Genomic DNA, 16,389 nt, shown 5'->3' on the forward strand with positions numbered 1-16,389 from the left:
CTTGAACGCAGCCCATTTCAAAGACACAATTGTTACTGCTCCTAGACAAAAGCCCTCAGAGGAGTTTTAGGGCAATGGATGTGTGACAAAAATAAAGAATAATAATCATCAAGAATTCCTGTAATAATAGTGTATTTGGCATGGAATTGCCAAATACAACTCGAGGGCTGCATTCGCTTGCAGGGAATACATATTTGTCAACGTCATGAACTTTGACCCCTACCGATCTCAGAAGATATAGGTCACACAACTTTTTTGTCGTGAGGTTTTTTGTAGGCCCCGTTGTGACCTATCAAAAAATGTCAGCGGCTAACCTTTATCTTTCCGTGGGGCGAAGATATGGGGAAAAATGTGTTTTTGATCTTTTGGGTGACCTTGATGTTAACCTTGAGAATTTCAAGGTCAAAAATTGATACTGCACTTCCTTGAAAGCAGCCCATTTCAAAGACATAATTGTTAGTGCTCCTCAACAAAAGCCCGAGGAGGAGTTTTAGGGCAATGGATGTGTGACGAAAATAAAGAATAACTGGAGGGCTGCATTCGCTTGCAGCGAATATATATTTGGCAACGTCATGAACTTTGACGCCTACCGATCTCAGAAGATATAGGTCACACAACTTTGCTGAAATAAGATTTTTTGTAGGTCCTGTTGTGACCTATCAGAAAATGTCAGCGGCTAACCTGTATCTTTCCGTGGAGCGAAGATATGGGGCAAAATGTGTTTTTGTTGAACTTTGACCCCTACCGATCTCAGAAGATATAGGTCACACAACTTTGGTCAAATAAGATTTTTTTGTCGGCCCTGTTGTGACCTATTAGAAAGTGTTAGCGCCTAACCTGTATATTTCCGTGGGGCAAAGATATGGGGTAAAATGTTTTTGACCAAACTCATGAACTTTGACCCCTACCGATTTCAGAAGATATAGGTCACACAACTTGATCAAAGTTTTTTTTTTGTCGGCCCTGTTTTGCCCTATCAGAAAATGTCAGCGGCTAACATGTCTCTTTCTGCGGGGCGAAGGTCTGGGGCAAAATGTGTTTTTGACCTTTTGTGTGACCTTGACCTTAACCTTGAGAATTTCAAGGTCAAAAGTTGACACTGCACTTCCTTGAATGCAGCCCATTTCAAAGAAATTACTGTTAGTGCTCCTAGACAAAAGTCCTAGGAGGAGTTTTAGGGCAATGGATGTGTGACGAAAATAAAGAATAATAATAATAAAGAATTCCTGTAATAGTGTATTTGGCATGGAATTGCCAAATCCAACTCGAGGGCTGAATTCGCTTGCAGCGAATACGTATTTGGCAACGTCATGAACTTTGACGCCTACGATCTCGGAAGATACAGGTCACACAACTTTGGTCAAATAAGATATTTTGTAGGCCCTGTTGTGACCTATCAGAAAATGTCAGCGGCTAACCTGTATCTTCATATGGGGCAAAATGTGTTTTTGTTGAACTTTGACCCCTACCGATCTCAGAAGATATAGGTCACAACTTTGACCAAATAAGATTTTTTTGTAGGCCCTGTAGTGACCTATCAGAAAACGTCAGCGGCTAACCTGTATCTTTCCATGGGGCGAAGATATGGGGCAAAATGTGTTTTTGACCAAGTCATGAACTTTGACCCCTATCGATCTCAGAAGATATAGGTCACACAACTTTTTTGTAGTGAGCTTTTTTGTAGCCCCTGTTGCGACCTTTCAGAAAATGTCAACGGCTAACCTGTATCTTTCCGTGGGGCAAAGATATGGGGCAAAATGTGTTTTTGACCTTAACCTTGAGAATTTCAAGGTCAAAAGTTGACACTGCACTTCCTTCAATGCAGCCCATTTCAAAGACATAACTGTTCCTGCTCCTTGACAAAATCCCTCAGAGGAGTTTTTGGGCAATGGATATGTGACGAAAATAAAGAATAATAATAATAAAGAATTCCTGTAATAATAGTGTATTTGGCATGAAATTGCCAAATACAATAAACAAAATCGATACCATACCAGTCAGAATGCTTTGGTCCCTTCATAAAAACACATCAAGAGCAAAACAAGAGACGTACAAATTCACTTTTTGCCTCTTTATTGCACACATTGACGAAACATGACCAAATTCGATTCGCCGAAAGTGAAACGTCGAGTTAACCCCAAAATTATTAAAAATTCCATTGTCTATCAAAATGCAAGATTGCTTTTAAAAACAGGTCCTTGGTATAAATTTGCCACAGTATGCCTAAAACTAAGCTGGCAAAAACCAAAGGAGAATTCCATAAAAATTTGTCGCTTCTGGGGTCAAACGTGTGCAGGCTTTTTCCTCGAGAGGCAGCTCAAGGTGTATTGCTGATAAGCTTTCTTGGTGAGATCTGCGAAACAGTGGAGGGGGTGGGGGGGTGGAGAAAGAAACAATCAAGAGGGAGGCAAGCTGGGTCACACAGTAAGAGGGATGCAGCAAGCCATGCAGCTATCTTTTGTAAAATAGCTCGTAGAATATCAACTAAAACCAAACCCAAAATATTGGCACACAAACAGCTCAGATTAAACAGCAAAGCAATGCATTTTGCCAATGATGATAAAAAAAATTCCCGAACCAGATAAAATGGGGTTTGATCCGATGGCATCTCCCATCATTCCACAGTGCTTGGCTCGGTGTTAGGAGCAGACAAAGCTACAGCCGGAGAATCTCCCTGAGAGCAGCACAAGGAGGGGATGAGAGCTCGCGAATCTAGCGATAGCTAGTGGGTTGGAGTGATGAGCTTATTACATACTCAGCTGTTTTGAAAACCCTAAAACCACTGCATGATCGCTTTGATATTTTCTGCCAATATCCAAATGTAGTATGAAATCCAAGTGCTATCCAGGTAAATCCCAGGAGGGTCCGGAGCATAATCCTTTAAAATATTATGTTTTGCGATTCAAACAGCTATATTTGGTGTGTACTTTTTTGTGTTCTTTTGCTGGAGCTGAACCATTATGAAGGAAGCGTTAAAGTTGAATGGACATGGCAGCAGGGAAATCCATCCACCACACCATACCGACAACCACCTTCCCGCATCACACTGACCATTGCTCTATCCAATCAGCACAGAGATTTTCACCAGACTAACTTTAAACCAGAGTTGGTGTCAAAGCCACCCAATGCTCGCCTGTTTATACATTTATCGTTTTTAAAAGGAGTCTAATAATTAATATTTTTTTTATAAAGCATTGCAGTGAAGTATAATTATAAAGCAATATATGTATTTGCATATTGTAATCAGTAACAAGAGCGCAAGTGAGCACAATATACGCCCTAACAAGAAGGTATATACAGAATTGTGCTACTACATGGAAAACAGCATCCTGGTTGCCATGGCAACCACTTTCGATGACGAACGTATGTCGCTACACACCGTCTCCACAGTCTGTACCTATGTACCAAATATGAAAAGTGAAAGTTGAAAACTTTGGGAGTTAGAGTGCGGACAGCAACTGATGGAAAACAGCATCCTGGTTGCCATGGCAACCACTTTCGATGACAAACGTATGTCATGACACACCGTCTCCACAGTCTGTACCTATGTACCAAATATGAAACGTGAAAGTTGAAAACTTTGGGAGTTGGAGTGTGGACAGGAACGGATGGAAAACAGCATCCCGGTTGCCATGACAACCACTTTAGATGACGATCGTATGTCGCGACACACCGTCTCCACAATGTGTACCTATGTACCAAATATGAAACGTGAAAGTTCAAAACTTTGGGAGTTACTGTGCGGACAGGAATGGACAGACAGACAGATGGATGGACGGACAACTGGTATCACATAATACGCCCCGATATATATATATATATATATATATATATATATATATATATATATATATATATATATATATATATATATATATATATATATATATATATATATATATATATATATATATATATATATATATATATATATATATATATATATATATATATATATATATAAATAAATATATATATATATATATATATATATATAAATATATATATATATATATATATAAATATATATATATATATATATATATATATATATATAAAAGTGTGGTGGATAAAAACATGAGAAAGTAAACTAGAGGGGGAGCACTCGGTAGAGTGCAAAACCTCCGCCGCCAATACTGCTGGGTCACTCAAGTGAACCTTATATCTTATTCATTAAATCACTTGAAACATGTAGAAATGCAAAAAAAAGAAATCAAAATTTTGTTGAAAAAAAATTGCAAAAATTGTTTTTTTCTCTAACAATTTTTTTTTGGGGGGGGTTGGAAATCACTTAAAACATGTAGAAATGCAAAAAAAAAATTTTTTTTTCTCTAACAATTTTTTTCGGGGGGGGGGTTGGAAATCACTTAAAACATGTAGAAATGCAAAAAAAAAAAATTCTCCAACAATTTTTTTTTGGGGGGGGGGGCCAAGTCCAAAATCGAATGGCATGATCCTTGGACCATACCTAACCCCCCACCAAGTTTCGTCGAAATCCGTCGAGTTTTTCCTTAATACAAAAAATTTTAAATTTTCACGCTCATGCTGACGCTCACGCCGGGGGTATCGCTATAGCTCTCTGTTCTTCGAACAGGCGAGCTAAAAAGAAGCCAGAAGGAACAAGAAAGGCAACACAAGTGTGTCTAAAGGGTGATTAGGTGAGGGGGGAAGTAGACTGGGTGCCAGACACAACTGAACCAGCCAGATCATTACAGCAAACCTGACAACTAGCCAAAGCACAACCACAATCCTGGCTGAACCAGCCTCTCCATAACTCTGCAAACGTGGCTGAACCGGCCTTCCCCAAATCACAAATGTGGCTGTACCAGCCTAACCATAAACAAAGACCCAGCTGAACTGGCTCAAGCATAACCACAAACATGGTTGAACTGGTCTTACCATAACCGCAAATCCAACATAACCATAAAACCGGATGAACTCACAACCGTAACTACAAACGGGGCTAAACCTCAGTTACCATAAAAACAGGCTGCACCAGCCTTTAAAAATAACCGTAAACTGGGTTCCATTAACCTTTTGCTATAAACTGGGCTGAACCAGCCTTTTACACAGCTATGACTGAACTAGCCTTTCCTTACCTGGCTTCCATCTTTGCCAGAACTCTCTTGAGCCTGGGTTTGGCGGCGTGGGCCCTGCGGACGGCGCTGGTAGTACGGGCGACGGTAACCGCCACGTCCTTGCCCTCCGGTCAGGTCACCACTACCTCGGCTCTGGTTCTCCTTATCATCTTCTCCTTCTGAAGAGGCTACCTGTTGAGGTCGTGGTCGGAAAGGGCCCCTAGGTGAGGAATCGTTGGAGAAGTGATTCAAGTGGTCAACGGGAATCATATGGGCCAATAAATAAACAAAAAGAGACAAACCTATATCAATGCATGCAATGTATCAAACAACTGTCTTCAGGTAGAAAAGTGGGAAGGGATACATTTAGAAAAGGCAAATTAAAAACCACCAGACTCAGTGGAATTATGGTTGGGGCATCAATTCAAAATCTGGAAGGTTAGTAGTTACATTCGAAATATGGGCGAGCGAAGCATTATGATTCGCTTGTCATACTGCCTATGAGTGCTTGCCTTTGCGGAAAGAAACTTCAAAGTGCTGGAAATGCCGTTGCATTGTCTTTCCACGCAACTTCGCATCAAAGAAAAGTTCCACTCAGGCAGTAAGGTTTGTAAAAAATGTGATTTTTATCCTGGGCTGCGCATCCATTTTAAAAGTAAAGGGTCTTTTTCAGCTTTCCCCATTTTTCTTTGAGGAAACAAATAAGACATTTTGAAAGAAATTGCCAGAGTGCACAAATCCAGATGATCAATATCACAATCTCCATCACCAAGGTTGTTTCAATGGAACGACTGCCTCGTCCTGCCGATGAAAACTGTCATTCTCCAATATGTCTGCGACAAAAATTCACCATCTCCCGAGAAATCCCTTTTTCCAGCAAGAAAATGTATCTGGTGTTTTGCAATGATATAATGTCGGACAACCTATTCTCAGATTTCCAAAAAAAAGGTGTCAAAATATTGGTTCACCGATCCTCAGAGTTGAGCAATTTGTCTTGGTTTACTGCATGCATTCCACTTGATCAATCTTTTGTTAGCAGAAAGCTTTTCAAGAATTTCCTGCAATGTGCCAATTCCAGGACATGGGCATACAGCAATCGATATACAGCAATCGATGATCGATATACCTCATACAGCAATCGATGATCGATTACTTCGGATGACTGCCAATTTCGAGAATGCCAAATACACAAGTCTGTGGGCATCACCAACTAAAAGTTCACTTTCATTCCATACCAAATCATCACACTCCAAGGTCGGATCTGACATCAAAATCTGATTTTATTGAGACTTTGTGGTTTTGTTCCTTCCATGAAAGGTTGCCACAGCCGAAATTGTGACTTCCAAAGACTCAGTTTTGCAAACAAAACAAAACAAAAATTGAGAAGGAATAGCAATCGGAAATAGTGATCCTCTAGCTCCTACCTCCAGAAAGAGAAGTGAGATGAACAAATCATATTAAGCATTGTTCTATCAATTTGAAATCGTACAGGAAAGGGCAGACAACTTCAGGCGACATTTCATACGTGATCCACGAATGTCCTCAGTCGTAGGTTCACCGATACAAAGAAAATGTCGCCCGAGGTCGAGCCTGCTCTTTATCCCTTTTGATTTGAAATCTGTAAAGTAGTGCGTAGCATGATCTTTTGGTTGCCGATGACCTTTTTTGAACAATGGATAATCCCAACTGCCTTAAACTGAAAGCACACGCAGACACCAACCTAACTGTGCTGGTCTACTTCCGACATGTACTGTACACTACCCAAACTACCTGTGATCACTTTCTTACTTTTTTGTGTTCACAGTGGATATTTAAGGGACCTTCAAGATGGTGAGTTTCATGACCGAGTGTCCTTCGCTGTCCATGTGGGGCAAAGATAAAAGCTAACAATAAGTGACTCATTCCTTTTTTGAAGAATTCAGCGCTTTTTGCCCAGAACACAAAAGAGGATCCTTTTCAAAAGAGGTTAAATTATAATCCAAAAACAGCTCTCTATGGCAATAGAACCCAAGATGTGACCTTCTGAAATTGCAAAGATCACACAAAAGCCAAAAAGTACAGAGACTTCTCATCTCAGGAAGCATGGACGAGGAAGCTACAATTGGGATTGTGAAAATGTCATTTAAAGGGAGAAAAAAAATTGACATCACAAGAAAATGGGAGCCTTTGTTTGGTGTGATCAATACGACACTTCGCTTTCAGAACTCCGATGTAAACATCCCAACACTGGCTAATCTCAAGTTGCTTTGCTTTGAAAAACAGGAAATCCAAATAAATGGAGGCTACAAGGGTGAACAACTGGCAGTGATTTCATTAAAAAAAAGAAAACAAACGTATCTGAGCGATGCACATTTCTAACAAAATTCGGTTGAATCTAAAAACTAACCCATACATGATCTGCAAACTGACCTACGATATCCCTGATTGTAGCGGCGAGGTGGTGGACGTGTGCTCTGATCATTACCCTCCACAGCATCAAGTCCGACTTCCTCCTGAAAAGAAGTGCACGAACAATAAGAGCCAAGTTAAAACAAAGCAGAAGAAAAACATCCTGTTAAAATAAAGATTACAACCATATACATCAAAAAAACATTCATATAACAAAGTATCGTTAACAATAACTCAATAATGTAGGGGATGGCAACAGCAATGTGCATAACTGAAAGTGTTCCCTTCCCTTCCACCTCCACCCTCTTCCAACTCCATCTCAACCCTTTCTACCTTCACCACCACCCTCTTCCTCCACTTATTCTTCTTCTTGCTTCTTACTCCTTACTCCTTCACTTCTTTCTACTTCTACTTCCCTCTTCCACCTCCACCTCCAACCCTTCTTGCTACACCTTTTTCCTCCTCCTCCTCCTCCTTCTTCTCCCCCCCCCTGCTTTTTTTTTTACCTCAACTTCTTCACTCTCCTGCAAATTATTCTTCTTCCTCCTCAAATGATGCACTGAATATTTTGAATTCAATTATGCTGTATTCAAGAAAAAAAAAATCTTAGATTCAGAGAATTTTTTTTCTTCATTTCATCTCAGTAATTTCTTACATGGGGAGGGGAGGAGGAGAGGGTCAGAGGGAGAAGCCATGAAGAATGATGCAACAACTTTTTATGGAGGACCAACCATTTCAAGTGTCTTAAAAAAACAATTTCATATTGAAAATTTACATGTGCAAATTTAATAAAACCAATTCCATTTGAGCATGGCTAATTAATCATTTTTGGGGAAAAGTGATGAATGATTACATTATATAATTGCTCAATGATCAACTGATTAAAACAATATTTCTGAAAAGGGTAAGAAAGAGCTTTATTATTTGTTGCATGAGATAAGACCGTAGAAAACAAAGCTTGTCAATAGTGTCATCATTCAAAGACATGTGCAATTTTATAACAAAGAGGCAAACTACTGCATGGAAATCTATCTCTGCCAGCACAGAAGTTGGAGGTATAACCTTCAAAGCCTTGAATACCTTCTCTATTCCTTGGTGCTTTCAAAATCGGCCATTTTTGTCTTTACAACCCTTCAATTATATATATATATATATATATATATATATTTTATATATATATATATATATATATATATATATATATATATATATATATATATATATATATATATATATTTGGCCCTGCATCTCAACAATGGTGAAGAATCACTTGTACAATTCTCGGATCTGGATTCGGATCCTCACCAAAATCGAATCAATTTGTCTGTGTCACACACAAAACCTGTCCAATAGTTTCATCTGAATCTGTTCATAACTTTTTGAGATATACTGCTCGGCCAGCCAGACAGACAAACAAACAAACAAGAGGTGAAAACAACCCACTGAAACTGTGGGAAAAAGTAATCATGTCATTTTCGAAAAATATTTTTGAATAATTAATTATTAAATTTGAAACAATAATTAACTGATTAATCATAACCACCCCCTAAATCCCATGTCACCAAATTACCAAACACTTCCCAACATCTCTCCACATACCTGACCCCCATCAACCTGGCGGTTGGGATCACGCGGGCGGTAATAGCGCCGGCGTGGGTAGTATGCCGAGCCTTGGGGATATCGCCGACGGTTAGGTGGCGGACCCCGTGGACCCGAAAAGTTGGCCTGGCCCTCACCCTCTGAGCTCGTAACTGCTTCACCATTGCGCACACCTTCTCCATCCCGCTGCTCCTGCATAATTGCATGGGGTGTCCATCAAAGTTAAATACCACAAAGGGTTGGAATAGATAGTCACAATAAATACAAATCATTAAAAAATAAATTGAAATAAAAAAATTTAAAAAGAGAACAATGACGAAAAAGTACAAAAAAAAAAACTATACCACAAGATTTCATAATGAGAAAGTATTTCAGAACAGTATCGTTGAAATAATAGCAAATACAGTAGTCAGACCCCACTATTCACTGATTTGCTATTTGCAGACCCCATGTATTCACAAGTCATAAAGTGTGACCTGCTTCGACATTCGCACTTCGCATATTTTCATCTTATTTATTTATTTATTTATTTACACTTCAGGACTGGTTTTCTATATCCACCTGAGAAATTGGAAATCAGCCAACATCACAGCATTACATAAAAAAGTGCAAAAACGGATCACCTTAACTACAGCCCAATTAGATTACTGTACTTCCAATCATCAGCAAGGTCATGGAATCAATCACAGTTGACATAAAATCATTATTTTGCTCCAACAGCCTCATTTCAGATCATCAATTCAGATTCAGACCTGGTCACTCAACCTTGGACATGCTGTTTCTACTCGGCCAACAATGGGAGAGGTCCTCAATATCAGACATGAGATCAGGGCTGTCTCTGGACATATCTCGAGCTTTTGATACAGTCTGGCATCCTGCCTGCTCTCCAAACTGTCTGCCGATGGAATCCAAGGCCAACTCCACTCTTGGATTACTGACTTCACTCTCTCAGTCACCGTGTGGCTCTCAACAGAACCCATTAATCTCCTCTCCCTGTCAAGGCTGGAGTACCCCAAGGCAGTGTTCTTGGCCCCATATTATTCCTAATCTTCATCAATGATCTCAATGACTCTGGAAAATCCTTTTTATCTCTTTTCTGATGACTCCACTCTCTGCCGTGACATCTCTCATCCTTCTGACAGACATGCAGCAGCCTCTTCCCTCTCCTCAGACCTTGCCAAAAATCTCAGAACCCAATTTTGCTTATGTATCCAGATGGTCCACCCCTTGCATTCTCCCTTAACCCTCATAGTTACCTGCATCCCTCGTTTGTCCATCTCCAACTGCTTTCTCCTTCTGCCCTGCTGTTGTTAGTCCCCCCTTTCTTGTGCTATTCCCTCTATGTTGTGTCCTTTTTGTTATGTAATCGCTCTTCCAAGAACCAAGACCACGTTAAAAAATAAATAAATAATAATTGAACAATGTGAACAACCCCCCCGCCACTCCCCCCCACAGCCCCGACAATTTGCGAATTCGACATTCAAAGCATTTTTCAGGAACGTATCCCCTGCAAACAGTGGCGTCCGACAGTATATGTATTATAAAGTTTAGTTTGTTATTATGTCCGAGAATCTGTCTGAAAGACTTCCTCGAAACAAGACTCGATTGTATTTGATACATTTACTTTTCTCTCTTTGACTCAAAAACTCACATTGTAGCTTGGTGCTCCACGGCGACCTCGTGGGTAGTATCGACGGAAACGTCGGTCTGCGGCATAGCGGCTTCCTTGAACTGCTACACCACCTGGTCCCGTGACATTGGCTGCTTCTGCTCCCTAGTGAAAGCAAAATAACTCATTACTACAAAGCAACAGACCAATAAAAACATCTTGCCAAAAGGTGACCACGTGTGACTTCTTTAAGGTCACACTGAGGTGAACAGAGCGACTATCCACCAGGAGCGACTCCTTGAGGAATATCTGCCTACGAGAGATTCTAATGAGAATTGTTCTACAGAGTAACTATGAAAAATATGCGTTTTCCTCATAACGTCACCAAATGACGTCATAATGTCTCAAGCTTGACATATCTAGAAAGCACTCATCGAAGTGTTCAATTTGAGGTACGACACGATATGGTTCCTAAAACTTGAAAATTTGACCTTGGGGTCAAATATGTTTGACCTCAGGCGCTAACCATGAAGGTCAAGGCCAATCGCCACCAAAAATTAATCATCTGAGCGCCAGACCATGAACTATATTCCCATGAAGTTTGAAGACGATCCGATCAAAATTACTAAAAAAATAAGGGTTTCGTCGACTCCCCTGATTTGCGACAAAGTGACCTTGACCTTCAAAATTTTGTGCACTGAAAGGGAACTCTATAGGCCTCTGATATGCGAAGTTACAAAAATTTCCAATGATAACTGTGCTCTGCAGAATTTTTTATACATGATTACAGACAAACAAACAAAAAAAAAAACATACAAGCTGACTAACATATCTTGCAAAAACTTTGTTTTGGCAAGATAATAAATACAACACAGTAGAATGTATCGCTTGATTGCAAAAAGAAAATAAAGAAATATTAACTAAGAATATTTTTTACTCCAAGTGTCACCATCCTCTCATTTTGAAAATCCTATTACCAGAAGTTATCTCTGTAATCTTGAGGAAACTATCAAATCGCCACCAGAGAAAAATTGTTATACCTCACTGAGCAGAGCTTCCCCTCAATGTACAGACAGCAGCTACCTTCCTCCACTCATCTCCTCCTCAAATATGGAGATGAAAATCTCTAGATACAGGAGACCCAAACTCAAATACAGAGACCAGAATCTTAAGTGAAACCTCACCAAAATGCTGTACAATGTTAACACCACATACCTCCTTCAACCAACAATCTCTCCAGCTGTGAAAGAAATCCAAAATCATATTTGCTTCACCTATTACTTGTTGATGCTGCAGTAGCTACTTAAGCCTAGAAATCTACAACTCCAAAACTGCCACTTGTGCATGATGTTACAATTTCTATGAGCTAAAGGGGGGGGGGGGGACAGAAAGCACAAACGTGGGGCAGTGGGAAAACAAATACGGAAATGAACAAAAAGGAAGAGGAGGAAGGACAGCAACGTAGACCCAATAAGGACCACAAGAATAGCCAAGGGGGGGAAAGGAGGGAGGGGGGGAACAGACAAACCTAAAACAAAAATACATGTAGAGCCACACAAGATGTACAAATACATGAAATAGACAAATTAACACCAACAATCAACAAAACCTGTTGAACGATAATTCCCGAATGTCAACAATATTCTCTCAGAACAGAGAAAACCAAGTCTGGCCACGAAGGCACAGGTATACTGCAAGAAGCCCCAATGTTAAAATCATTCATAAAAATTACAAACATCAATTGTCCTGGTACTGTTCCCTGAGGTACTCCACAACTTACAACTTCCTCCCAGTCTAAGTACCATTTGCTTCATCTTTCACCAAGCTAGCTAGTTTGGTACTTGACCAACAACTTCACAAGGGCCAACATTAACCAACAGTCCTTGGTGTGGTCCCTTATCAAATCCCTTCTGGAGATCTAATCGTTGCGGTTCTCGGAACCGCAAGCATACAACAGATAGTTGTCCCAAGTCAGTTATCCCATTAATATGTGTACTTAGGTCCCTACCTTTTGTCTCGTGGTAAGACAAGGGAGTGTGTTGTGATGGGCTATTAGTTAGGTTATTAAATCATTTTTCCCTTTTATTTTATTCCCTCCTTTTATTTTCTGAGGTAAATTTGCCTCGCTTGCTACCCTCGTCTCGCTTACCACAGCGTACCACCGTCGACCCGGAGTCTCGTTTTCTGAGGAAAAATCCTGATGCGCACGTTCGGCTGGACAAAGGCTTCAAGCTGCACCACCATCCATCTGCCCAAGGCCAGACATGCGCGACGTGTCACGTACGTTTTGCACCCAGGTGGGTGGGCTATACCGGTATCTGGCCGAAACCCAGCCCAGGAAGGCGGACCACGTGAAGGGTCGGAGCCAGTCGGAATGCCCAGCTCGGACGATAACGTCGGTTTTGGCATGGCTCCTCCCCGAGCTCCAGGCTCTATAAAGACCTCCGTGAATTGAGGTCCTCCTCTCATGGTCATCCGTGAATTGAGGAGAATTGAAGGAATTGTGGAATTGAAGGAGGAGTGAAGTGTGTGTTCCTGCGACTTGTCTCCGACCACATGACGTCGACCAAGCGTCCTCCTTATTGCTCCACCCTCGCCCTCTGGACTCCGCCCTTCTCCACTCAAGCTCCTCCTGCAGACACAATCTCGACACGTGTGGCTGTGGCCCAAACTACACAACCATTGTCGGGTACCGCACCACAGAGCATCCCTTCCCCGGAAACGCTCAGGTACCGAAGAACTATAACCTCAACCCCCTTCCTCCCTGGCTGCAAAAGTCCTTTTCTTTTCATTGGGTTTTCTTTGTCCGAGTGTGTGTCTGAGTGTGTTGGCACCTGTCTGTCAAATAAGCCTGTAGAAGATCTTTTGTTGTTGTTACTGTGAATAATCTCACGTCAAGTCTGCACTGTGTCTGCTTTGGTAAGTTGCTTGTATAATTGTCGCACCCCCCACACCCCTCTCCTCTTTCCCTGCGTTACCTACCCAATAAACCTTTGTTGTGCCACATGCTTTTCCTCACTTGCTGTAAATAAATAATTGTTGTAGAAATGTTCCCAGCTCGCTTTTGTCTTTTCCCTCATTGGTCCAGCATGGTTCGAATCCAGGTTTAGCCGGGTTTTTATTCCCAATGGTCCGTTCCTTTTAGCCGGTACACCCTTGGCAGTGCCGCTCGGCTGCATCCGATCCGGGTAGAGTGATCCAGTTCGGGCAAGGCGTACCGAGGGCGTGGTTCCCCAGTGGTTAAACTGCGTGGTTAATTAGGTAACCCGATTCCATAGGCGGGAGGATCCGAGATCACGCAGTTGAGTTATTGGCAACCAAGGTCAGTAAAGCGACCCGCCGCGTCACGGAATTATCCGTGAGCGACGGCCTACAATTCCCGGGAGTCTGGTGGGAATCGACGTAGCTTCCCCCACCTAGTGGTCTTCTCACCCGACCCCACCGGCCTGCAACAATATTCTCTCAGAACAGAGAAAAACCAAGTCTGGCCACAAAGACACACAGATACCGCAAGAAGCCCCAATGTTAAAATCATTCATAAAAATTACAAACATCAATTGTCCTGGTACGTATCCCTGAGGTACTCCACAACTTACAACTTCCTCCCAGTCGAAGTACCATTTGCTTCCTCTTTCACCAAGCTAGCTAGTTTGCTACTTGACCAACAACTTCACAAGGGCCAACATTAACCAACAGCCCTTGGTGTGGTCCCTTATCAAATCCCTTCTGGAGATCTAGGTATTATGACATCAACTGCACTCCCTTTATCTACAGAATCGTTTACCCTCTCGTTTAATTCCAAAAAGGTTGTCAAACACCATTTCCCTTTAAGAAACCCACGACGACTATCTTTCAGCAAGAAGAATGGTTCCTCATTTGATTCCTAAATAAACATTTGATTCCCATGAATTTGTGGTCATGGTTTCCTCTCAAGTGCACAGGTTACTGAGCTGAGACCAGCTGTAAAAACAAAGTTTACTGCATGGGATCAGTCATCTTTATCTGTTATCATTTGTTCCCTGTACTTTTAATCATATCACAAATCTGTTTGTGTCTTCTTCCACATACATACTTGGTCCAAGTCTATCGATCTTTGGCTTGTTTCTCTGGTCCTCATGTTCATGTGTCTGAAGTCAAACATGTTCTTTCTTGTAATCTCATCTGTCCTACTCCTTCATAAAAGTCATGGTGGAACTCTCCCTGGCAATTTGAAAAGTCTCATTCAGCTTCTTCTTCTGCCTTAGCACTCGCAAAACCTGCAGCCCAGGTCTTGTCCAACAGCGTCGCTTTAATTGATGCTTTTTAATTAATCTTCCCTCCACCATGGTGAGGTCTGTCTTCCTTAGTCCAAACTTGGGATCCAGAAAGAAAGTCGGTTTGCAGCAAGTGTAGGTTCACAACTGTTAACACCTCCACTTTCATCGGCTGTGATTTAGATGCACAGCCGATGAAAATTTTCATTTTCATCCCCACCAATCATCTGCAACCTCCCTCGATGCTCTTCATCCCCACTACCGAAAAGTAAGGACGACTAATATTTGAGGTCATCATTCCCTATTTGACCAATCTCTGCATCCAAATTGATGCTGCAGCTCCAGACACTATGTTTAACAAAAATGTTCCTCTCATAGGGGGTCTCCAAATCACATTTCTCCCTGGCAATTTGGTTGTTGTGAGTAATATAAAGTAAATCTAAAATAATACTCCCTTGCAAACAAGAAAACTGTCAGAGACTGAACTCCACCCTCTCATAAAAGGTTTGGCTGTCTTATCCAAACATCTCATAAGAATTCCACCGAGAAATACTTTCCCAAAAGCCTACTATCTCTCATACAACAGTTTATCCCATCCCATTTGCAGCTCTCTTTCATATCCTCTTAGACCCAGTACACCAAATCCTGGAGGGAGGTGGTTGCAGTTGAGCAGCTTTCTTTCTCAACCCGAATGAGGGCAACTTCAGTTCACTCTGTCAGGCTTGTAACAACTGCATTTCCATCCTGAGGAAGACCATGTTGCTAATTTCAAGGATGAACTTTTCCAACCACTTTCCTTCATCAAAGTCATGGTGAAACTTCGAAGCCTCACCATTAGTAGGGCAACAACTTAGATGGCCCAATATCCAAATCTGTTCATAATATGATAGGCTACTAGTGTGCCAAATTTGGTGCTTTCCTCACAAAATGCACAATTGCTATGCTAAGTTGCCCCACGACATGAGCCATGAGGCCTTCTGGGCTGACCCTAATCACAGCAGACTCTGTCACTCTAAGTGATTCCTTGAAAAATTATAACTACTCAAGAGTACTACTTCATTAAGTTATGGATAAAAGGACTTTGTCCATAGCTCAATTAATCAGTACTCTCTCCTATTGGGTGGGCCCCAGCATCACATGTCTCTCCTGAATTCTGTGGAGTGTGAAGCTCTCAACATTATTGGTATTCCCTGCAATGAAGCACAAGCACAATGACCATTGCAATCACACCGCAGACTGGTTAGTGGCCTGTGATTTTCACGACTTCTCCTCCAATCCAACTCCCTTTGTTTTCACCTCTTTGAGACTTCACGGGATCTCCATGACAAGGATTCTCCCAATAACCACCCCCCCCTCCTGATTAAAGTCTCAAAGCAGAATTATATATATTGTTGTGGTTGAGGAAATTCGCAAACCACCATTCAGGTCCCGTAGGTGAGATATCTCTGCGAGTACATGTGTA

General features: G+C 41.3%; 1 protein-coding gene across 2 annotated transcripts in view; it reads right to left on the reverse strand.

The window, feature by feature from the left end:
• Nucleotides 1-2,056: 2,056 nt before the first annotated feature.
• LOC147028137 (Y-box-binding protein 3-like) overlaps nucleotides 2,057-16,389 on the reverse strand; it is a 31,877-nt gene continuing 17,544 nt past the window's right edge. The window contains exons 5-10 of one of the 2 annotated variants that reach the window (XM_085878266.1): nucleotides 10,717-10,839; nucleotides 9,066-9,257; nucleotides 7,488-7,570; nucleotides 5,100-5,298; nucleotides 2,579-2,674; nucleotides 2,057-2,353 (exon numbers count right to left, since the gene is read on the reverse strand). In XM_085878266.1, the coding sequence (XP_085734392.1) occupies nucleotides 2,615-2,674; nucleotides 5,100-5,298; nucleotides 7,488-7,570; nucleotides 9,066-9,257; nucleotides 10,717-10,839 (657 nt within the window). In that variant the 3' untranslated portion in view covers nucleotides 2,057-2,353; nucleotides 2,579-2,614. The remainder of the gene's footprint in view (nucleotides 2,354-2,578; nucleotides 2,675-5,099; nucleotides 5,299-7,487; nucleotides 7,571-9,065; nucleotides 9,258-10,716; nucleotides 10,840-16,389) is intronic. The other variant, XM_085878267.1, reaches the window with a different exon arrangement.

The sequence above is a fragment of the Eptatretus burgeri genome, chromosome 4 (assembly GCF_056783735.1).
Source record: "Eptatretus burgeri isolate ZD-2024b chromosome 4, Ebu_testis_v1, whole genome shotgun sequence".
Taxonomy (NCBI): domain Eukaryota; kingdom Metazoa; phylum Chordata; class Myxini; order Myxiniformes; family Myxinidae; genus Eptatretus; species Eptatretus burgeri.